Source organism: Serinus canaria, chromosome 6 (genome assembly GCF_022539315.1).
Source record: "Serinus canaria isolate serCan28SL12 chromosome 6, serCan2020, whole genome shotgun sequence".
Classification (NCBI taxonomy): domain Eukaryota; kingdom Metazoa; phylum Chordata; class Aves; order Passeriformes; family Fringillidae; genus Serinus; species Serinus canaria.
The window spans coordinates 32,473,531-32,496,711 of NC_066320.1; the positions used below are offsets into that span (position 1 = coordinate 32,473,531).

The 23,181-nt window shown below is 45.9% G+C and overlaps 1 protein-coding gene across 1 annotated transcript in view; it reads right to left on the bottom strand.

The window, feature by feature from the left end:
• C6H10orf90 (chromosome 6 C10orf90 homolog) overlaps window positions 1-23,181 on the bottom strand; it is a 63,223-nt gene that overhangs the window by 14,439 nt on the left and 25,603 nt on the right. The window contains exons 2-4 of the mRNA XM_009087099.4: window positions 17,789-17,883; window positions 14,018-15,059; window positions 178-450 (exon numbers count right to left, since the gene is read on the bottom strand). Of these exons, the coding sequence (XP_009085347.4) occupies window positions 178-450; window positions 14,018-15,059; window positions 17,789-17,883 (1,410 nt within the window). The remainder of the gene's footprint in view (window positions 1-177; window positions 451-14,017; window positions 15,060-17,788; window positions 17,884-23,181) is intronic.

The following is a 23,181-nucleotide window of genomic DNA, read 5'->3' on the forward strand; positions in this document are numbered from 1 at the left end:
AGCAATGTATACAGTCAGATCAGCTGACTGATCTCTCACCAGATGACTCACGCTCAGCACTTAAAGCTGGACAAAAATGGCCTGACTTTCCATTATTTCACTTTTTTTCTTTGAGACTGATCTCATCTTATTATTGAAACCATATTCCTGACAACCACAGTAGGATTTGTACCTTACTTTTTAGGAGCTGCTTTTGCCTGTGAACATTTTCCTCCCAGAGGATTCCTGATGACGCCTTCACGTTGCATACGCTGTTGGAGACAGACATTTTTGGTTTCAGGACACCCTGTGCTTGGATCTCTTTGGATTTGGAGGTGTCTTTGGAGGGATCTGCCCTGCTGGATGAGCCATCAGGAGCAGCAGCAATGCTTTCTCTGGAGGCTGCAGCTGGGAGGGAGCCAGGGGTTGTTGTGCTACTCCTCTTCCTGCCTCCCAGCAGCATTGGTGTTCCTGTGAAAAACAGAAAAACAATCCTATAACATGGGGATTTTCTTTTCTCAGCCCTCCAACCCATGGGATTTTTATTGGTGTGGCAGGATCCTGTAGTCGTAGGGGCTGAGCAATGCCCTTCTCATCAAAAACTGCAATGGCAAAGCCTTGTACAAGCTGGACCTTTTGGGTGCTGGTTCCTGCTGTGGCTGGAACTGGAAATGCTGGGGGTGGGAGATGCTTCTGAGGCAACCCCTCCACTGGAGAGGGGTTAAAACCCTGATCCCAAAACTTGTCAGGCCTTGGTTTTCATCACAGCCACCACAGAACCCATAGCAATGATTTTGATGAGGTTTAGACAAATTCAAATCCTAGAATCCTGGAACACTTCCAATTGAAATGTACCTTAAAGAACATCCAGTTCCACCCCTGCCATGGCAGGGACACCTCCCACTGTCCCAGGGTGCTCCAAGCCCTGTCCAGCCTGGTCTTGGGCACTGCCAGGGATCCAGGGGCAGCCTCAGCTGCTCTGGGCACCCTCCCCACCCTCCCAGGGAACAATTCCTTCCCAAAATCCCATCTATCCCTGTCCTCTGGCAGTGGAAAGCCATTCCTCTTGTCCTGTCACTCCAGGCCATTGTAAAGATTCCTTCACCTTTCTTCTTGTTTTTTAAAGCAGATTTAACACAATTCTTTCTCTGCTGACTCTTTGCCCTGTCTTGGTTGAGGACAGAGTGAAGATTAGAAGTGTTTTTCCCCTTCGAGCCAATTCATGGCCAAGGGTGAGATGGCACTGCAGGGATTTGAAGAATCTGTAAAGAATTTGTGGATGTGGCACTTGGGGACATGTGTCAGTGATGGGCAGTGCTGGGTGATGGTTGGACTTGATGATCTTGAAGGGTTTTTCCAACCTAAATGATTCTGTGTTTCTGCATCTGACACTTCCTTATCTCAAAGTCACTCATTAAAATCAGATCCTGCCCTGTGGGAAGTTTGCAGCTCACTTTCCCAGTCCTTAATCCACTCACAACAGATAAGAAATATTATTTTCCACAAAATGATGACCTCCTATACATTTTAGTGACCTGACTGGCTCATGTCTCTTTTTGACTCTCCAGTATTTCTGAGGAAATCAGAGGCATTAGGATCCAGCATTTACTGTTGTTCCCTTTCCCTGCAGATCAGAGCTTGGAGCACAGAGCCACAGAATTGTTTAGGTTGGCAAAGCCCTCTGAGATCACTGACTCCAACCACAACATCTTGAGCTCCTTCCTGTCACTGCCCATACAGTGAGAAGGAGTCAGCTCCTCAGGGGATCCTCTAGTGAGGGATCCCTGAAGATCAGCACAAACAGAAAAAAAAAAAACCCAAACCTTGTTTTTAATTAAATTCATTGAGATGAACCCCATCCAAAGCAGTTTCACAGCCCTGCAGAAAATCTGGTCAAAGCAAGGAGGTGCACACAGAGCTCTCAAACATCCAAGCTCTCCTGCTCTCTGACAGAACTTATTTATCTCTGTGCTTTTCATACATTGCAAATATCTCCTTTATCTTTTGTCACAACCAAGCTCTTTTCTCAGATGGAAATAGTTTTGATGCAAATGCTCTCCAGAAACTGGACAGACTCAATTCTGTGCATTCCCTCAGAGCTCTTGCATATCCATGGACTGTTCCCTGACCAATCCCATTCCTGCAGTCACACAAAAATGTCTTAAGGCACAGAGAGGGGGGAAAAGGCACTGGGACAGATTAATGGGGTCATGGACTCAAAGGGTGGCTGTGGGAGGAGGTAGGAACAAGCAGTGGGGTAGGAGAAGATGAAGAAAGCAGCAGGTAGCACTGAGTAACTGCAGAGCAGCAGGGGAGGAAGTCCTTTCACTCAGGCAGCCAAGAAATCAGATGGATAGAGGGGGGAAAAAAGAGGGGAGCTAAGCCACAGGAAGAACCTGAATGGAAAACAGATTATCTCATTAAATCACCTTTTAAATTAAAATAGTTTACTGGCCAGCAGTAAACAGAGAAGAGAAGAAAGAGGAAAGGAGGAAAGAGTTTCTGCTCATCCATGGCAGCATCACAGTGGGAGATAATTTGCCTTCATATCAAGAAATGGTCTGTGCAGCAAATGTGTGTGGTGAAGCCAAAGAGCTTCACTGTCAAATTGCTGGAGGCAATGCTGTGTCCCCAGGAGGGGCTGTTTGCTGCTGCTGGGCTCCCCAAAACCAGCAGGAGTCATCAGGGGGGTCAAAGTGGGCTGAAAGGGAGAAGGGTGAAACAGTGGAGACCAGAGTGAGGGAAGGAGAAGGCTCCAAGTCGCATCTCTCCTCTCTAGCTCAGAATATGGATCTGAGCACAGGAAAGAAGAGCTGCCTGGAGTATTCACACCCCATTTACTCCTAACTACCAGACTAGCTCTCCATGGATATTGGCTTCCAAGTGTAAGTACAGCAACCTTCAAGAATGGACAATTAAGCTCCAGGAAATTTCTTACACGTTGTGCAAATGGAGAAAACCTTCTCTCCTCTCTGCACCACTTCCCTGCTAAAAGAAACTCCACCAGTGGCATCCTCCCAACAAGGCCTGGGGGATCCCTGTGAAGATGTGGATTAGGAGAGAAGGAAAAGAAATGCATGAACAAAACTAAGAAAGGGGCCAAAAGTTACAAAAAGGGGGTGGATGCTTCTTAGCATTTTATGATAAAAGTTTGCCTTGAGGAATAAATAAAAAACCCCCCACGATTCCTGATGAACAGGAATAAAATCAACACGTCCTTCCTGCATGAAAAGCTTCTTCCTTGTGGATCTGGTTCTAATATTCTAACTGAATCTTAATCCTTATTAGATTCACAGTATGGTGGGGATCTTTTTTTTGGTGGTAGTTAATTAGACAATAAAAAATGTGCGTCCTCTTCTTGTCTAAGACTGAAAGCAATCAGAGTAATAACAAAGTCAATTTGCTAAAATCTTTCTTCCAGCTCCCTCTTGAATTAACCTTTCCCTTCCAAAGGTGCACCCAGGTGGAGCAAAATCCCCAGGAAAACAGAGCAAAGCAAACCAGACAGGGGCTCCAGAAATCAACTCCCTCATCCTCAAAGCAGCTCTCAGTTACTTTAATGAACACAGATGCAAATGATATTTAGTAATAAAAAAAATAAAAGAACAAGGCAAAGGTATTTAAAGGTAAGATCACAGCATTTCACTCTGTACACCCTGGACCCGTTTTTAATATTCTGTGTGGGGAATTAGGACTGGTACTCTCATTAAGACTATCTGGAATTGTATATCTAAATCCCTCCACCAACCCAGCTTGAAATATATATGCCCCACTGAGAATAGCCAGAATTGCAACTGGATGACCAGAAATAGATGTTTTTTCTATTATCCCAGCTGAGGAAAGCCTTTAAAACCAATGAACAAAGACATGCAAGTGTAATGCTTTGGGAGATATGGGACAGCAAAACTCAAAGAAACAGAAAGCAGAATGACTCCATTAATAAAATTCAGCCAATATAGGTTGTAGTTGGAAAAGTTCAGCTGCTTATAGAAGCAAATTTAAGGAACAAAGTCATAATTACATCTGGAGAAGAGTCGTTTTTGCCCTGTGCAGGAAAGATGACAAGAGCTCAATTTTTAAATAATGACTTAGTGAAAACCATACCATATAGCAGGAGTTTAAAATATTCTGTAAAACCAAGGGTAGGTTTTCAAAAGCTCCTTTAAAAAAAAAGAATCCTTGATCTTGGAGTAAAATAAGTATATTGTTTTACTGTAAAGTATCTTTTTACATTTCCCCCTCTGTCCCTTCAGGGGGTTTTGCTAACGGGAAGTGACCCTGCATTACAGCAGGTTAAATTTGAGACACACACAATCCAGGCAAACATCCCCTGTTCCATTGTTTCCTGGGTTTTTTCCCCCCATTTCACTTTACAGCAGGATAATTCAGCTTTTCATCCTTGAATACAACACTCTTCCCAGAGTTCCAGTGTGGATTTTTGATGCTTTGTGACAAAGTGCTCCTTTGAAACTGGCCAAAGTTCATTTTAGCAGAGGCAGGGCTGCAAATCCTCCCTGGCCACCAAGAGGTGGCTGGGGAGGGGACACTGAGCTGATTCCCTGAGTGTCCCTAATGAGATCAGACATCAGCACTGGAGGTTGCTGTACATTGCAGACCTCCTGCTGGGGGGTTTGTTTTAATTTAATAAAAGCCCCACATCCTGAGCTGCTGAGTTCTCCCAGACCTCCGTGCTGGGAGCTGATGCTGCCAATACCCCAAGCAGAGAGGAGCAGGAATGAACATTCCTTAAACATAAGAAACTTCTGCCTCCTTCAAGGTTTAGACCCAGTAGTTGTAGGGACCCACACGAGCCTGGAGCAGCCATCCATAATCCCAAGCAAGACTCCAGCCTCAGTGTGACACAGACTGATGGCTCAGCCCTCATCATGAATCAAGGGCTGGCACGGCTGAGCCACACAATCTTAGATGTGAGCAAACAGAGCACATCACCTCAACAGCCCAGAGAAATGGGAGCACTGAGAGCCATGGCAGCGTTATTAGTTATGCCAGGGTTTGTCAGGGGATGCAAGGGAGGATGGAGGATTTATTTTTCAGAAAAGGCACCACTTGTGATCAGTCAGCGAGCTGCAGTCGGCCAATGGTGCCACAAAATTCATGTTTTGTCTAAAATTCCTGCTGACCAGCAGTGAGACTTCTGTCCCAAACTGTCTCCTGAGGCTTCTCAAATGACTCATTTGCAACAGGCAGCATCAGCTGCTGCTCAGCATTAACATCCATGGCAACTACCTGAATTCCTGGTAATGTGGCTCTGCCCACACTCCCTGTTCAAAATGTGATGTTTAACAAGGTCTTGATTCACCTTTAAATAAAAGTCTGGGGTTGGAGCCTGAGAAACAGGGCTGGGCCCTGTCCTCAGCTCTCTTCCCAGAATTGTCAAGATCCAAAGTCAAGGTAACTTTGCTGGCTTGAGGAGAGAGGCTCAGCCAGCCCATTCCTCCCAATGAGTGTGTCATTGCACCTGTATTAATGCTTAATCAAACAGCCCAGCCTGGTGGGGATAAAGCTTAATTATCTCAGCTATATCAATAACACCTCAAGCTAAGAGTCTAGATTAAAAAATTATCTCTAACAAAAAAGCTTCTCTTTTTCCTAGCTACCTCTTTCTGGTTGTTTTTTTTTTTTTTTTTAACCATGTTGACAGCTGTGCCCATATTTCTCAGAAGGAAGAGGCTTTCTTTTTGGCAAAAGCTAATATTTGAGTGTAGAAAGTTGTAATCATTTAAAACAGAAAGTGTACCTAAGAGCTGTTAGGCTTCAAACCTATAATCAGTCCTAAGTAGGAAAAGCTTCTTAATGTCAAGAAACAGCTTGTTTACAGAAGGCTTTGGGCAAAATTATTGTAGTGGCTTCAGAGCAAACAATCCCAAACCCAGCTAATCACCAGCCCCCAACAATCAGCCTCTCCCTGCTGAAGGCCAATTTATTTTCTCCAAGCACTTTGCAAATAATTAACTGACCTTCTCCCTGGGTGTTAAACAAGGGAACATCACTCATTCCAGGGAGGGAGTGGGGACCAGTGTGCTGCACCCAGTCTGGCTGCCATGGAGAATTCTGGTGGAAGGAGGATTTGGGGGTTGCACCAGCAAAATCCTGCAATTTAACAGCCTCCATTTGCACCAGGGCAGGCTCAGGTTGGGCAGCAGGAAAAATTGCTTCACTGACAGAGTGGTTAACCCCAAAACAGGCTTCCCAGGTGGAGCCAGCATCCCTGGAAGAGTTCCAAAAAGTAGCAGATGCGGCACTTGGTGATATGGTTTAGTTGACATGGTGGTGTTGGGCTTGGTGATCTTGGAGGACTTTTTCCAACCTTAATGATCCTGTGAGAAGGAAACATTCCTGCCTAGCACCTGCAGGACATCCCCCTACACCTGGAATCACGAGAGGGAATAATTGCAGCAGGATATTTTAGTGGACAGCTGATAACCCACAGGATTTGAGGTGACTGCTGGCACCGGAGAGCTCCCAGCCTCCAGCTGCTCAACTACAGTGTCTGTATATTTTACTAGCATTCTCCCCTTTTCCCTCCTATGAGCTGGGAGAGGATGAAAGGAAAAAATATTTACTGCTGTACTTTCGAGACATTCCCTGTAACAGCCACAGACCCAAGAGCTCCGAGTTAGAAATCCATGTTTGCATTTCCAGGACGTCATGCTAGAAGCTATCAGACGCTATTGTAGTGACTCAAGGAGTAATCTGATGCAGTGTGACTTGGAAAAAAAAAATGTTCAGGATGATTCAGAACATTTAAATGGTGATTTTCAGGGTAAGAAAGGCTTGGGCCACTTGGAATTCTCATCATGTCCGAGGCACCTAGTTCAGCTCCTTGTGATAATTTACCGCAGCCAGGCTGAGCCAAGTATTCATTTCACAGACTGTACAAGAGTTGTTCCTAGTTTAAACCAAGTGTGAATTAGGGGAAAATGAGGCTCTTTACTCCAGTGGCATAATGCAGTCACTGAATCCACAGAGCCCATCTCTTTTAATCATTATTTTAATGATTCTGGTATTCCAGCCCTGCTGCTGGCCTGGAGTGCTAACGAGAGACTTGTACCCTCCAGTCTTTCACTTCAAACTGTCTCACATTCTTACCAACTCTGACAGCTCAGATAGAAATGTCACAGAATCACAGAATCATAGAATGGTGTAGGTTGGAAAAGACCTTTAAATCACGGAATCCAAAATGGAAAAGAGAGGAAGAATCAAACCCTCAGTTTTCATAAGCTGAACTTTAATTTGGATCTTCAGACAACACGAACATCTTTGGGAAAACCTAATTTACAAGTTTCACTCATAAAAATGTGTTTTGTGTCATCATTAACAGGGCAGACATCCTTCTGTCTTCCAGAGAAACAATGGCCTTCCTACCCAACAGCTTCATTGCTATCTCCCATAACAGAAAATGGAGCCTCTGATCCTCAAAGGGCATTTCCTGAAGGAAACTTCAACTCCAGTCAAATTATTTTATGATCACACTCTTAAACACACTAAATCAAACGAGAAAATCCACAAGAAACCCCAAAGAAACGAACAAACCCCAAGAAGATCCAACCATCTCTGGCTGCTCGTTGCCTTAAGCCACAGAGAAATTGATAAAGAACAATTGGTTCTGCAGGAAAATGATCTCAGCCAGGGTCACTGTCACTGAAAGCCAGCTTTGGCTCTCACAGCCCTGAGCATCACCCTTCTCCCTTGCTGACATCACTGCCAAAGTCTCCAGGGGTAGCCTTGCCTCCCTATGGCAGGACAGGAGGTCACCACATCTGTCTTCATTCTGATTTCATAAATAAGTAGTTTAAAGGAGTGGAATATCAAAGAACACCCCTCCTGCTGATCCCTTCCTTCTCCTACACCCTTTGTCCCAGATGAAGGGGAAGGCAGCAGGCCTTTGAGACAGAGAGCAAAGCTGAAGAGCTGCTACTCTAAAAAAATGCAAAAGGGCCCTCCAGAAGAGAAGAGGCATCCCCTTCTTTCTACAAATAAAATTAAAAGCTCCAAGATAAAGAGAGGCAACTGCTCTGGCCCATCACACAGGCTGGGGTCTGTCTCAAAGGCTGGCAGCATCTTCCAGAGTCACCTGTAACAGGAGTTCCAGTTCCCCACTCGAGTTTCCAACACCTGCAATGACTGAATCCTCCTTTTCTGGGGATGCAGCACGTGAAGGTCACACCTCAGTGTAACACGGACCCAGTGACACACAGTGTCTAGACTAAGGAAAATTGACAGCCTCCTCCATTTTAAATTTATCCCAGATGAAGTGAAACATCAAAGGAGCTCCTTTTAATGGGCTTTTTGGCATGTGGTCCTTTGTTCTTAACAAGTCAGCACCAGCTGCTGTGTCCATAATGCCAAGTCAGTAACATCCCCAGCCAGATTCCTGGCTGGTGTAAATCAGTGTCACTCCTCTGCAGGCAGAGATTTCACTTGGTTGACATGAGCTGAAGATTTGGCTCCTTGTGCTTAGCAGGTGCAAGATAAGTAAAATCTCCTGTGCCATATTTCATATTTCTCCTGTCTTCACCACCAGTTCTGCTGCACACATTTGCAGGGTGGAGAGGTAATTAGCATCAGCTGGAGCTGCTCAAGTTTCTACACAATAAATTCCATATTGTCAGGAACTGCTCTCCTCTAATTATGTCTTGTTCATGTATATATAAATATATATATAAATTTATATTTACACACGTACAAATCTTGTACTCTGGCTTATTGCATGGTGACTTTGCCATAAACAGAAGATCAGGTGAGAACAACAGGCCAGATTCCTTCATCAAAGCATCTCAAATGCTATTTAATTAATGAAAGTAAATATCACTTATAGCCTTCAGATTTCCTAATTAGCCCCTTCTGTTAACAGGTTGATATATTAGTTTAAAGGTGACCCACAAGATTTTTTCTTGATACATAAATGTCTCAAATACCTGGAGCTCTTCAGTGTGTATTTAAAACAAAAATATATTTTTGCTTTGCAGGTAGCAGCTTATCAAAGTCCCACAGCACCAGCTGTTCTGATTTCACCCCAGTATGAGTAGGAATATACATACATGTATCAAAAAATTAAACCAGACCCTGAAACAAATTAAAGTCTACTTATTTTCCCTTTAAAAACACACTGCTGACTTCAGCACTTGTTAATGAGTAAGTTCAAGAAGGAAACAGAAATCTGTTTTCATCTGGGGCCATTCAACAAACCCAAAGGCCAGATCCCACCTCAGTTTTCCCCAGTGGCTGCCTTGGGTTGTTTGAATGAAGTAAATGATGCTTTCAGGTCACCTGCCAGGCTCTGTGGGCAAAGGTACGAGCAGCCGCATCGCCGACTCTGCGGTGTGCCTCCTTCACTGCCGTGACCACGTGCCTCCCCTCCCGAGCATTTCATCCCTGACTCCTCAAAGAGGAACGTTGGGAGTGCTGCCCTGGACACCCCAGAGGCAGGAGAGCTCCCAGGGCTCTGCTGAGCACGTTCATCACAGCTGCCCCATTGTGCCATCCCCTCCCGCTGATGACTGCAGCACGGAACCGCGGAACCCTTCTGGCTGGAGCTGTGGAACCCTTTGAGCCTTGGCTCCAACCATTCCAGCACTGCCACCCTGTCCCCAAGCGCCACCTCCACATGGCTTTTGAATCCCTCCAGGATGGGGACTCCAGCACTGCCCCGGGCAGCTGTGCCAGGCCTGGACAAACCTTTCCATGGAGGAATTTTCCCCAATACTCAACACAAACCTCCCCTGGCTCAGCCTGAGACTGTTCCCTCTGCTCCTGTCCCTGTTCCCTGGAGCACAGCCCGACCCCCCCCAGCTGTCCCCTCCCGGCAGGAGCTATGCAGAGCCACAAGGGCCCCCTGAGCCTCCTTTTCTCCAGGCTGAGCCCCTGCCCAGCTCCCTCAGAGCCTTCCCCAGCTCTGTTCCCTTCCCTGGTCACCCTCCAGCCCCTCCAGGTCTTTCTTGTCCAAGACTGACCCCAGGATCTGAGGTCCCTCAGCAGTGCCAGCACAGGGATTGTCACTGCCCTGGTTCTATGGCCACACTGTGGCTGATGATTATCTTATAACCCTGATGTCCCTAATTTTGGGTGGCTTACATGGGAATGTGATTTATGATTTTCCCTTTTGTCATCTCCCCCCACCCTCCTTGCACATCTGCACCTCAATTCAGGGCAGTGGGATCCAGCACAGCACCCACCATCCACATGGATTCACTCTCCACCTCAGTTGGTATTCCTTAATATCTCTCCACATCAGTTTTAGGTGTGACAGCAAAACATGAACAAAAGTGTAGAGGTGAGCAGGAAATATTTTGGTTTAGAAAATAGCTGAGATGTGCAAAGGCGCTCAGGCGTGAAGTTTACTGCTATCTAAGCTCAAATGGATAAATTTAGATGTTGGCATTTATAATCTTACCTAGAAAAGTGATGATATTGTTTAATCAAGAGGTCAAAAAGAATTTAAAATTCCCCCATTTTCTTCTTTTTTCTCCTTTTTAATAATTCAGCCTAGTGCCCAGTAGGGTAATAGATAGTGAAAGATGGATGGAGAACTAGATATTCATGGGGATTATATTCTTCATGAAAGGTAGGTGAGAAATTATTATTAAAAATGTTCCTGTCTTCAGCAGAAACAAGACTAATCTTTTCATTTCTAACTTACCTTGTATTTATGAGACATCAGCTGCAGACAGGAAAGGAAATTGCAGCATTGCCTAAGAGCAGCGTTAGCAAGTCCTGACAGCTTGTTAAGAGCCGTGACCAAAGGCAGGGTGATGCACATCCATCACCCGTGGCAGGCACCTCGTGGAGCTGGGCCTGGGCTGGCCCTTGGCCATGGCTCTGAGGTGGGTGGCTCATGTGGCCCCCAGTGGGACCCTTCACACGTTCCTGCAGCTGCCCAAGGGATGGAAATGTTGGCCACTCACTAAAAATAAACACAGTTCTGTCCCACGGCTCTGTCCTCCCACGGTTCAAGTCTGACTTCATGTATAACATGGATTTTCCAGCACTTACAAACCCATTTCTTGCCAGATAATGGAAGTAAAGGCCCAAAGCAGCAGAGCCAAGAGAAGATAGAGTCCACAGTGGGGAAATATCATATTCCATCCTTGGGATGCTCTAGCATGATCCATGGCTTTGAGCTCTGAGTCCCAGAGATTTGGATTTCCAAGTGTAATTCCCATCCACGAGCAGAGCCCAAGATTTACATTTCATTAATAATCCTAAAGCATCCTTTTCATATGTGGCACATGGTGGAAATATATAACTCTGGAGATTACCTGGCCCAGCCTCCTGCTGAAAGAAGGGCCTTAGACCAAGTTATCCAGGTCCATGTAGAGCCAAGTCTTGAACAGTTGGATTTGGACATGAAATAATATGAGTAATACAGTAAGTAGAGTCATCATTGCTGCAGTGAAGTCACACAAAGATTAGGAAAAAGACACTCAGCTGGGCCTAGAGGAAACAGCCAACCCAGCCCCAGCACCTGTAAAGCACAGAAGTATTTGGGTTCTCCTTCCAACTCAGATCCTAATAAAGCAACCTATACATCCTGGAAACTGCATTTACAGATTTCATACAGAGAAGTGTAGCCTTGAAAGTAATTTTTCTTTCTTTTTTTTTTTTTTTTCAGCATAGTGATGTTATTACCACTTGTATTTCTTCTGGCAGGAAGCTCTTGCCTACAGCTGCAAACCAATATAAACTCCAACTTTCTGGGTCATCAGAAATGTAATGGACAAAGTGCTCTCTGCAGTTACCTCATCTGTAAGATAACTGAGTTAAAGCACAAACACCGTGGCAGAACTTGTTCACTGTCCCTTCTCTGCTGGTTCTCCTTTCTTTTTAAACACTTCATTTCACAAACATTTCATTGCATAAACATGGAGCAGAGCAAAGCCTAACAGGAACAGGTTTGAATTAATAAACAGCAGAGGAAAAAATATCCTAAATAACGGGGGATCTAGAATGGGATAAGTTCTTCTCCAAAAGGGTTGTCCAGTCCTAGAGGGATTTAAAAGCCCTTTGGATGTGGCACTTGGGGACATGGGTCAGTGGTGGCCTTGGCAGTGCTGGGGGCTGGTTTGACTGGATGATCTTAAAGGTCTTTTCAAACATAAATGATCCTGTGATTGATAATCTCATACCAATATTTCTCCTCACTTCACCCAGTCCAGAAGTAAAAAGGACTCAGTTTTTCACTTCTCCCAGGTTAAAACCACACCATTCCCTCTCACTTTGAGGACCAGTGTGGATGTCCCATGCATTTTACCAGGTTTCTGTGGTTGGTCCCATTTAATGGTTGATGGCTGTGCAGGAGCTCATTACTTGGATTATCCTGCTGTTGTTTTGGAGCATTATTCTGGCTGTTTATACAAATTTCACACAGGAAAGTTGTAGTAAGCTGATAAACACCTCCTTACACATCACAAAGGGTCTGAGCAGGAGAAATGTATATCTTTGCATTCTACATTATGGCCCACACAAAAGGTGGAAGCAGTTAAAAGGTAACACTTCCCATGTTTATTTACACCTATAGTCTTGTGTACACAAATGGTGGAAGTCCTTTATCACAAACCAGTGATTTCTCAGCTCCTTACTTCACTGATTTCCTCTTTCAGTAAAACTATGGAGCCATGAGCAGCTTCCCAACTCACTTTCTAATTATTTCTAGTAAAAGTGGTTCTTCCACACCACCATGGCATCACTAGGCCCAGGGAAGGCTCCGTTTTAAATCTGCTTTATCACAGAGAAACCTTACATGGTGTTGAACAAAGCCTTGAATACATAACACTCCCCATGGAGGGATATTCCCTGATATTTAGAATTAGGATGTATACAATGAAGTGTTTCATTTGCTGGTGCCATCCCTTTGTATTTCCATCCCAAACCCCTCAGCACTGGTTGGCATCTTCCCTCTCCTGCTCCCCACTGTTCTTCTCCCCTCCAACACCACGCAGCCTGGATTATGCTCAGGAAAACAGAGGAATATTTGATCCCAGGCTCTGCCCCTGCAGGAACAATCCCACTGATTTCAGGCATGGAAAAGGGACAGCAGCAGAGGCTGTGAGGAGTTGCACCTTGCCCAGCCCTCGAGGCAGCGTGAGGCTTCTCATCTTTTTGTTCCCTTCCACTTGCACACTGGGAGGATGAAGTACAAAGGAGCTTTCGGAAGTGGCTCGTGTTCATGCACTGACCCTTAGCTCAAAAAGGCCATATAAGAACAGAGTAATTGCAATTAAACGTAGCCCAAGGCTGCAGGACACAGAGGGGGTGAGTTTCATCTTTGTGCTTTTGGTAAAAAACAGACTCCCCTCATTGACAATCTTCCCATCCACCTTCCCTTCCTGGAAGGGCAATCAACTCAGCTGTGGTTATCCAAGTGTGCTGGAAAATCCCAGTGCAGCAAGAGCTGCACCACTCTGGGCAGGAAGCAATCCCCAGGGCCCCTCTCCCTTCCCCAAGGAGCAAGGCTGCAAAGAACATTTTATGTTTTTAAAATGCTTGGAAAGGTTGGAAACAAATGTGTTCCAAGATTTGCAAACCTTTTACCTGGTTCCATTAAGTATAAAAGCCTGGGCTTATTACTGTAGCCTTCTAAATAAAAGCTGAAAACAAGATCATTTTTAATTGCAAGGAGCACAAAACCAAGCTCAGTGCAGTCATCTCCTTAAATTCACACCTTGAAATTCAGCCCTTATTCAAAGATAAACCTAATTATTTTCAGGGGATAAGCACTTGCAGGTTGCTGGGAGAATAATAATAAAAAAAAAACCTGTTATAAATGGTTAAAAAAAAGAGGTTTAATGCAGAAAACACAGGGGGATTTTTCTCTCTCAGCTGATGAGCAGCACACATCACTACCATGGTGAATATTCATGGCAGTGCTGGAGCTGGAAACCTCTGGGCTGTGCTCTAGCTCCCTGAGCCTCTGCAGATGTAAGAATTGCTCTTATCTGCTCTCACAGGATCACTGTGCTGGGGCTGCTCCAGCCTGAACCTCTGCTCCACCAGCCTGAGGTTTGTGGAAATGACTTACCTGCCTCATTGCTTGAATTAGGAATTTGGAGGGCAAACACAGAGTGGTGGCTGCCAGGCTGCTCATCCTCTTCCTCAGCTGCTGCCTTGTGAGGTCCTCTGGGAATATCCACAAATGCTGGAAGTCCCCAGGCAAAGACACTTTGGAATTTACGACCCAAATGTCCTTCCTTTGTTTTCTCCTCCTTAATTACCTTATTTCCCGTGAAGTGTGCGCTCAGGTGGGATCTGAGCAGAGCCCCGTGTGCTCCCGGGAGCTTCCTTGGAGCTCTCTCCTCCATGGGCTCTCCATTAGCTATGCCATCTACTCCATCTGCTGTTAGTCCGGACAAACTGCACTTCAGGCTCAAGGACAACGTGGATCTGTACATTTTTTGGCATTTAACTCGAGGTTGGTCAATGCACACGCTGAGCGACCTGTCCAGATAGTAGATGGTGTTTGGACAGGGCTCAGACACCTGGAGCTGGACACAGGAGATGAATGAAGGTGGAATTTTCTCCCTCCCATCACTGCTCTGGAGACCAACGCCATCCTCCTTGATTCCAGGGTCAAAAAGCTGCTTTTGGGGTTCCTCACCTAATCTTGAGCAAGACTTGGAGGCCTTTAAAGGAGGTTGGTTTGCGTGGGCTGGGGGAGGCCAGCGCTCGAGGAGCGTGGGGACTCTGCTGGGCGTGGGGGACACGGTGCTGGGCTCCTGGCCAGCCCCAGGGCCACGTGCCAGGTCTCCAGAGCCCACAGGAACACGCCTGGCTGTGACAGTGATGGAGGCAAAGCCTCTCTGCTGGCTTGGACACTGCTTTGGAGCGGGAGAGTCCGACGGTGACATGGTGTCTTCTAAGGATGCCTGAATCTCCAATCGGCTGGGAAGCACCAGAAATGTTCTGCTAACGATGGCTGACCCCTGGTTGGGCAAGGATGGTTCTGTGTGATCAGCTCTGGGCTGGGGGAGCAGGGCCTGCATAGGCACAGAGGGCTTCTCCTCATCAATCTGTGCAAGGATTACTGGTGAAACCAATGTCGTGTTTTGGGGAGGGAGAGATTCCTGCAAATGAAAAGATTCCCAGTTATCACCATACTCCAATATCCTGTGTGCAACTGCTTCTCGTCCACCATCTATCACAGCACAGTTCTGTTCAAGATCTCTTGTTACCTTTCTATTCATAATAACTTTTTTCACATTTGAAAATGCACGCTCTTGAAATCAGCTCTGACTTGTCTGGGAGGCTTCAATGAAAACTTTATCACTCTGGTGAAGGAAAAAAAATATTAAAATTTAAAACCTGTATTCCATAGTATTATTTTGAGTGTTTAACTCATGACCGTGGGATTGGAGGCTGTTAAAAACGGACATGGCAAAGACAGTTGTCAGTTTCAGACTATAAATTCCTCTTTCATGATGATCTGCTGGAATTTAGAATGCATTTAAGTATATTATGGATCACTGGCCTGTGACATCACATGCTGCAGAAGACATGTGGGCACCAGGGGCACGACAGCTTTACAGCCTCACCAGTTATAGACATGAAAAACTCCCAAAATGTAATACAGTTACTCACAAGGGCTCTGAGCACTATTTTAATTAATTGGTTCCCTCTTTCTTACAATTCCCTGGTGGCACCTGCCAATGATGTACAAACACATATGTACAAGGTTGATTGACAGTGGCCCAGAGACTGAGAGTGGCCCAGATTAATTTTTCCATCCATGACAGAAACCATCCATCTTGATAGACCACACCTTGCTTCCCTCGAGGTGACAAAGGAGGTGCTTTTATGTTCCAGCTCTCTGACAGAGTAAACCTGAGTTTAAAGCCTCCTGTTATCATTATCTACCCCACTAGGCACATAAGTCCCATGGAATAAAGCATCTGGCCTAATCTCATTGCTGGTTAGATTCCTCCTGCCCTGTGTTCCCAGATCTCTTGATCCTGATAGGAAAAAAACAAAAACCCAAACACAACACTGAATTGGCATGCAGAATCTGAGGATTAGCTTCCTAAAGAAAGCCCATTCTGTGTTTAGGTGCCATCAACTCCTGCTCATTGGGAATTCACCTCAGTCCTAGCTGAGTGTCTCCATTACCTGATAATCAGTGTCAGGACTCAACGAGGGCTTCACAAAACACAATATTGTTCTTCCTCCAGGAGGGCTGGGAGGGTGACAATGCTGTGACCTCCCTGGTGCCATGGTCACCCTTCTCAGGAAGGGGAAAATGATGCCTCAGGTTTAGCTTTCCTATTTTTCACGTTCTGTGCTGCTTTAGTGTGTGGGTCTGGGTTCACATTATGGGATGGTGAGCTCTGTGCACAGAGCAGGGAGACAAAACAATTCCTGCTCCAGCTGGGCACCAAGGACAAATGATCCCAATCTCAGCCCAGGAGCACAAACCCCGTGGGCTGGAGAGAGAAAAACAAGCAGGGTGGGAGTGCCTGGGCTAAAGCTGGGCTGGGACAATGAACTGCAAGGTGGGAATGGAGCAGAGCTGATCCCAGGGAGAGACCCCGTGCCCGGCCGGGCATTTTGGGGCCATTTTGGGTCATCTTGGGTGCAGCCCTGGCTGGGCTCTGGTGCTGCCCAGGGTGGATCTATTGAAGCCTCCTAATAAATCCCTCCTTTATTCTGTAACTCCATCTAACCTCTGTTCTAGGTCAGCCTTCACAAGGCATCAGGGTGACACCAGACCAGAGCCCATGGGGAGATGATCTTTAGGGACCCTTCCAACTCAATCCATTCCATGATTCTGAAGTCCAATGAAACCATCCCTATGTTCCTCTTCCATGCAGGAAAACATCACCAGCAACAGTTCCTTTGTATCCCTTGGGAAGGAGCCTCTGGGGAACCCAAATGGGCAGAGGTAGATCAAGAGTTTATTAACGAGGTGAAGTGCCAGATAAATTTTATCAACTCTTTAAACCAGCTGCCTGTGGTTTGGACAATTCAATAATTTCACAGCCTCAGGGAAAGCATTTTCTTCCTTCTCTGTTTGTTTCATGGTTTGTAAAAACATTTGCCTCATATTTTCTTCACTTCATTTACTTCTACCTAACGGTTTAAGACCTTTGCATGCCTTCCAAAACTCTCAAGTTCCCCCAGATTTCTACAGGGCACCAAAGAAGAATGTTCCTTGAGAGACTTTATTTTGGATGCATCTCTCATGCTCCAGTAGTTAATTTGACATTTATTTCTTTTGTTGAGGGCTGCACAGATGGAGACATCCTGCAAGAGTCCAAAGGCATGTCAGAAACACTCCTGATTAGCTACAAACTACTGCACCAATATTTTAAATAATTTACTTTTCCTTTTTTCTGTTGAAAATGTATATTATTTTCTCCTCCCAGTCTTTAGCAAAGAATTGGATCTTTAAGGTTTGCCCAGCTGATCCTGTGCTCTTTGGGAGCTTTCAAGCTTCACTGCATCTTGTGAAAAAAATCCACACACACACAAAGTAATTGTGGTGAGCTTTTTGAAAACCTCAGGCTTTGTCCTGAGGACATATCAGGCAGACTGTACTGATATTTGGGATATTGCTTGATTTAGCCTCATGGGGGGTTTTTTACAACTTCTTTTCCCCAACACAACGTGCCATTTTCCCCCTCACCAAGAGCATGCAGAATCACAACACAGCCATCGTTATATTTGGCTTTTCTGCTGCCTAAGCTAAGCTTAGCTAAACAAAACCAAGTCCAAACATACTGCTCAGCAATCAGTGATTGTTTTTCAAACCCTCCTGCATTCTGCTAACTGCTCCCCAAACAGAATTTATTTATTTTACCTCGGCAGGGCTGGATTTTGCCCACACACCACTCTCCTGCTGAAGGCCTGTGCATGTCCTCTGACCATCAGGGCCCCAGCACTTTTGTGTCACCCCTGGGAAAAAACACAGAGAAAGGAACATTATTGTCAGTGTTCTGGAGGAGATGAGTTAGAAAATGTGCTTTTAAATGGAGTGCAGCAGGAGGGAAGGATGCTGGAAATGATCTGATTGCCCTGGGATCTTTTCTCCCGCTGCACAGAAGAGGCTCTGGAAACACCCTGGGATGCTATTGCTGGGGCTTGGATATTCCCACTCTGTGTCCAGGGCTGAACCAAAGCTGCACTAACTCTGCTTTTGACTTCCATGGCTTCAGGCATGACTGTGGAGGGACTGGGGAAGCTGGGAAATGTGGATTTTTATTATTATCACTGCATTAATTAAGGGATGGGACCACAGCTGGGCTAGGAAGGATTCATTGCTCAGACAAACATCAGTCTCAGAGGCTGTGAGATTTCAGAGGAGTAGGCATTCAGCCATAGCTCAGGAGCAGTCACAAGTTCTTTGTTACAAGGCAATCTAGAACTTTCTACCCCCATGGACAGCTGCCACAGGGTTTATTTTGCTTTTCTGACCTATCACCTTTACTCTGTTCTGCTGCACTCTGGATACTTTTGTCCAATGGGTTTCTGTCTCACAGGCACAGATCTGCTTCTGTTCTAATTCCAAACTCTCAGTTTATTCCCTACAGCCCCACCCTACATCAGAAACCCTTCACCATCCATCAGTGCCGTTTCTCACTCACTTCAGGCATATTCTTACTTACAACTATAGAAATAAAAGTTTATTATTTTTCTACTTAATGTCTGTGTACTTTATTTTTCCATCAATCCAAGCTTCTTCCAAGGCTGCAGATCAAACCCTTCAGTGTCTGTGGGAGTTTCTGTCTTTCCATTTCCCACAGGTTTCAACAAACACCCTTTTTGTGCCCTCTGCAGAACGGGGAGCACAGACAGCCCAGCAACGAGCTGGATTTCCCTGGCACTGAGTCACCTTCACATTTAAAAAGCTGCAATGATTCCAAACCCCATCCACAAATTCTGTTACATCACAACATTCCCAGTTCAGTGATAACTGTTCCACCAGCACCTCAACCTCTGCTTCTGTCACGGGCTGTTTTCTGCAAGCACTCTTCCCTCTCTGCAGCTTTTTGCATGCAGCTAATTTCCATTTAACACAGTCTGGGCTATTGCACTGATGCATTACGTCTGCTGTCAACTGTTTTGCCAGAAATTACGTTACTTTCTAGTTTGTATTAAGCATCCAAAATTAATTTTCAGAAATTCTCCATTTGGACTGAATTCTCTGACGTTTCTGGCTGTTGTTTTACAGCAACATGTCACACCACTGGTAAGACCTTTTGTATTATTTTTCTTCCACCCAGGCAGGCTGCCACAGGAGAAAATTTTTTGCTAAGCAGAATTACAGTTTATGTGTTACATTATATTAACAAAGGAATATAAATCACCTCCACTTTAGGAACTGTTTATTAAACCATGCCCACCACAACAGAATTCATCTCCTTGGGTGAAGGGCAAGAGGAGGAAGATATCAGATCTATCCCTCAAGAAATCTTTAGTCCCACCATGACATTTAGAGGGTGTTTGATGAACTTTTTGTTTTAATAAGGTACACTAAAATATACTTTAACAGTTGCCACCATGTGTGTCCATAGCTGGCATGAAGGAAGAGGTTTGTTTTTGTTATTGAGCAACAGAGTCCAGAGCCACAGAGCAAACAGCTGGACTCATTAAGCACAGTGTGGGAAAAACCAGACTCCAGCAAAGAGCCAGAGCACAGGGCCCACTCCATGGGTTTTGGCCAAGGAATAATGCTGGGCTGCCATCAGTGCCAAGGCAGGGAACCTGGTCTAGCACTGGAAACTGCTGGCACCAAGCACGGGCGAGATGCCCTCGGAGCCAGCTCCTCACCCTGCCGTGGTGCACAGGGAGGAGCACAGGATCCAAGGACAAAATCCTCCTCTGCTGCTGGGGGAGCCCCATGGAAAGGTTCTTTTCAGTGGATCAGTGCTGTGATCAATCACACGTGAGCACCTTCATGGTGAAGAGCAGCCATGCATGCTCTATTTATTTTGTAAAGCAACTAAATAGGGAATAACCTGCAGAGAGGGGTAAAGAAGAAATTCTTGGATTGAGTGAGATATAAATAGAAATTTGCTAGAAACCCCAATGTAACTAAAGCAACAACTGCCACTACATTATCAATATTTTCCTGAAATGCTTTGCAGTAAAAACCCCACAGCTGTCTCAGATCAAGGAGGAAACTACAACAGGAGATCATCAACTTCTCAATGTCAGCTGGTGCACAAGGAGATCCAGAGGCAGCCCAGGGATAAACCAGATCCCACAGGCTCATTCTTCCATGAATTTCATTCAAATGCATTCCAGCAGCAGAGAAAGACTGAGGACTACAGGGTCAAAGAAGAACAAGTTGTCAAATTCCACACAGCAGATTGCACAGAACAGGTAAATTATTCTTATCCAAGTAACCTTCCATGATCAGCAATAATCTGTGGGTACAACCTTCCACTATCCCACAGACCCCTTGGAGCAGACTGGTAAATTTATTTTTAACTTTAAAAATAAAAATAAAAATCTCCTGTTTCTGGAGCAGGAGAGGCAGGAAGAATTGAGATGAGAAGAAGAAGAAGAAGAGGAAATATTTATTTCCTTTGCTAAATCATCTACAGTGGAGTTTTGCATTGCCCTTTGTACCCTGTCCCATGCAAGGACATTCTCATATTGCTATAGGAATCCTACAGCTGGAAAACACTCAAACTTCTGGCAAGTCATTGAATGTATTTGCTGAGACAGATTAAATGGCCTTGGTGGCAAAAGCACTGGCATTTGTCATGGTATTATTAAATCTATCCTTGGAAGCTTCACATTGGTTAATTCATGTTAAGAGAACAAGCAAAAAAACCCCACCCCAAGCCTTTAGAAAGAGCTTGAATTGGTGTTTGCAATGAAGGCACTACAGGGAGCACGAGGCTTTAGCTGAGACATGTCACACACCGAGCGTTCAAATGCTCGCTGCTGACAAAACACACTGCCCTGGAACCCTTGTTACACAACAAAATGAAAAGTTCACTTTTTCCCTGGTGTGAAAACATGAAAGAAATGGCATTTCAAGTGCTTTCTGTCTCTGTAGGGAGCTGGAGAAACTTATTTCTCTCCAAGGTGAAATCCTGAGGATTGGTTTAACCTCCCCAGACCTTCCCTTCCCACCAGTATCCATTAAAAATGGGAGATGCCATTAGGAACAGAGGAGCAACTGCTGGCACGTGACCTCTGTCCTGTGACATCTTCACTCTTAACTTTTTTTCCCTCACAAGTCCTGTTTGTTGAACCAAATGCTGCATTCCTTGGCCAGGGAGCTGAGGGTGCTCAGCCTGGAGAAAAGGAGACTCAGGGGTGCCCCCATCACTCTCACAGCTCCTGAAAGGTGCCTGTGCTCAGCTGGGGCTGGGCTCTTTCTCCAGGGACTGACACAACCAGAGCTCACAGCCCCAAGGGAAATACAGGTTGGATATTAAGGAAAAGTTTTTCACAGAAAGGTGATAAAGTTCTGGAATGGCTGCCCGGGGAGGTGGTGGAGTCCCCATCCCTGGGTGTGTTTAACAAAGCCTGGATGTGGCACTGGGTGCCAGGGCTCAGTTGGGGTGTTGGGGCTGGGCTGGACTCGATGGGCTTGGAGGTCTCTTCCAGCCCAGTCACTGTGAATTCTGGGAATTCTGGGAATTCTGTGAGGCATCTGGACATCCGGCTGCAGCCCAGGGTTTTCCGAATCACAGAGTGCAGCTGGAACCCATTCCCCCCCCCGTCTGGAGTGCCTGGATCCTGCCTCGGGCCAACTGGCAGCTGCCTCAGATAATGGTTCAGAAAAGATGTGCTTGTAAATCAGCTGCTGGAGCCCAGATCGATGGCAGAGGTGAGGGAGCTGCTGAGGAATCACGGCCTGGGAATGTTTGGCAGGCCCAGGACAGCCCCACACGGAGCCAGCTCGGGTTTTGTGCAAAACTTGGGACTCACATAAAAACCACGGAAAATGCTGCTTTCCCAGTGGTTCAGGTCCTTGCCAGGCTGGAGGACACTGTTTGATGATAAACCAGGAGTGAGAAGGACATTGAGGAGCTGGAGGGTGTCCAGGGAAGGGAACAGAGCTGGGAAGGAGCTGGAAAATTCCTGAGGAGCTGAGAAGGGGCTGGAGAATCCCTGAGGAGCTGGAAAAGGGCTCATCCTGGAGCAGAGGAGGCTCAGGGGGCCCTTGTGGCTCTGCCCAGCTCCTGCCAGGAGGGGACAGCCGGGGGGGTCGGGCTGTGCTCCAGGGAACAGGGACGGGAGCAGAGGGAACGGCCCCAGGCTGGGCCAGGGCAGGCTCAAGGTGGATACTGGGAAAATTCCTCCATGGAAAGGGTTTTCAAGAATTGGAACAGGCTGCCTGAGGAAGTAGCAGTATCACCAGCCCTGGAAGTGTTCAGAAATCTTCTGGATGTGGCACTTGGGGACGTGGCTTAGGGGTGACCTTGGCAGTGCAGAGGGAATGGTTGGACTCGATGATCTTAGAGAGCTTTTCCAACTTCAGGCATTCTGTGATTGACACCCAGAGTGACACCAGGCAGAGCTGGAATGACTTTACACCACTGGCCCTGGCCCCATCCCCAGTTTTTGTCAGGAAAGTTGCTTACTTATTTTAGTCACTTACTGCTCACATGCTGACAAATCTCAAATGTGTGTCAGCACTTCTGGTCTCCCTTGTTCAGCTCCAAGCCCTGCTTGCTCTGCACTGACCACGTCCCCTGTCCCCTCTGAGCCACCAGCATGACCTCACAGTGAACTCTGGAGCCTCCAGGAACCTCCAGGGCTTCCCTGAGAACACCATCAAACAGCACTGCAGAACACACACACTCCTATGAAAAGAGGAAAACTTCTCTACTTTACAAAAAAAATTACCTTTTTTGTTGATCTTAGCTCAACATCCATGAGACTGGTGAGGGGACTTGGGCTCCCACCATGTCCATGGCAGCTGGATCCCTGCAGCACTCAAAAATTCCCAAAAATTCCTCAAATTCCCCACTTAGCACCTGGGAGCTAAAGGACAGGGATGGCTTAGCTGCAGGGTGGGGTGTCAGAGCAATCACTCTGCTAACACAGTGTCTCAAACATTTTTTTAAGGCCTTTTCTTCCTTCTGTGTATTATTCTTACTGGAGGAAGTAATTTATACTCAACTCTGCTTAAAACATTAGAACTGTTTAAATTTCCTCGTGGCTTTTTTAAATTCAAATACCTGCACAAGCCTGGAGGAAAAAGGAGTGTCATGGTTAAAGATTCAT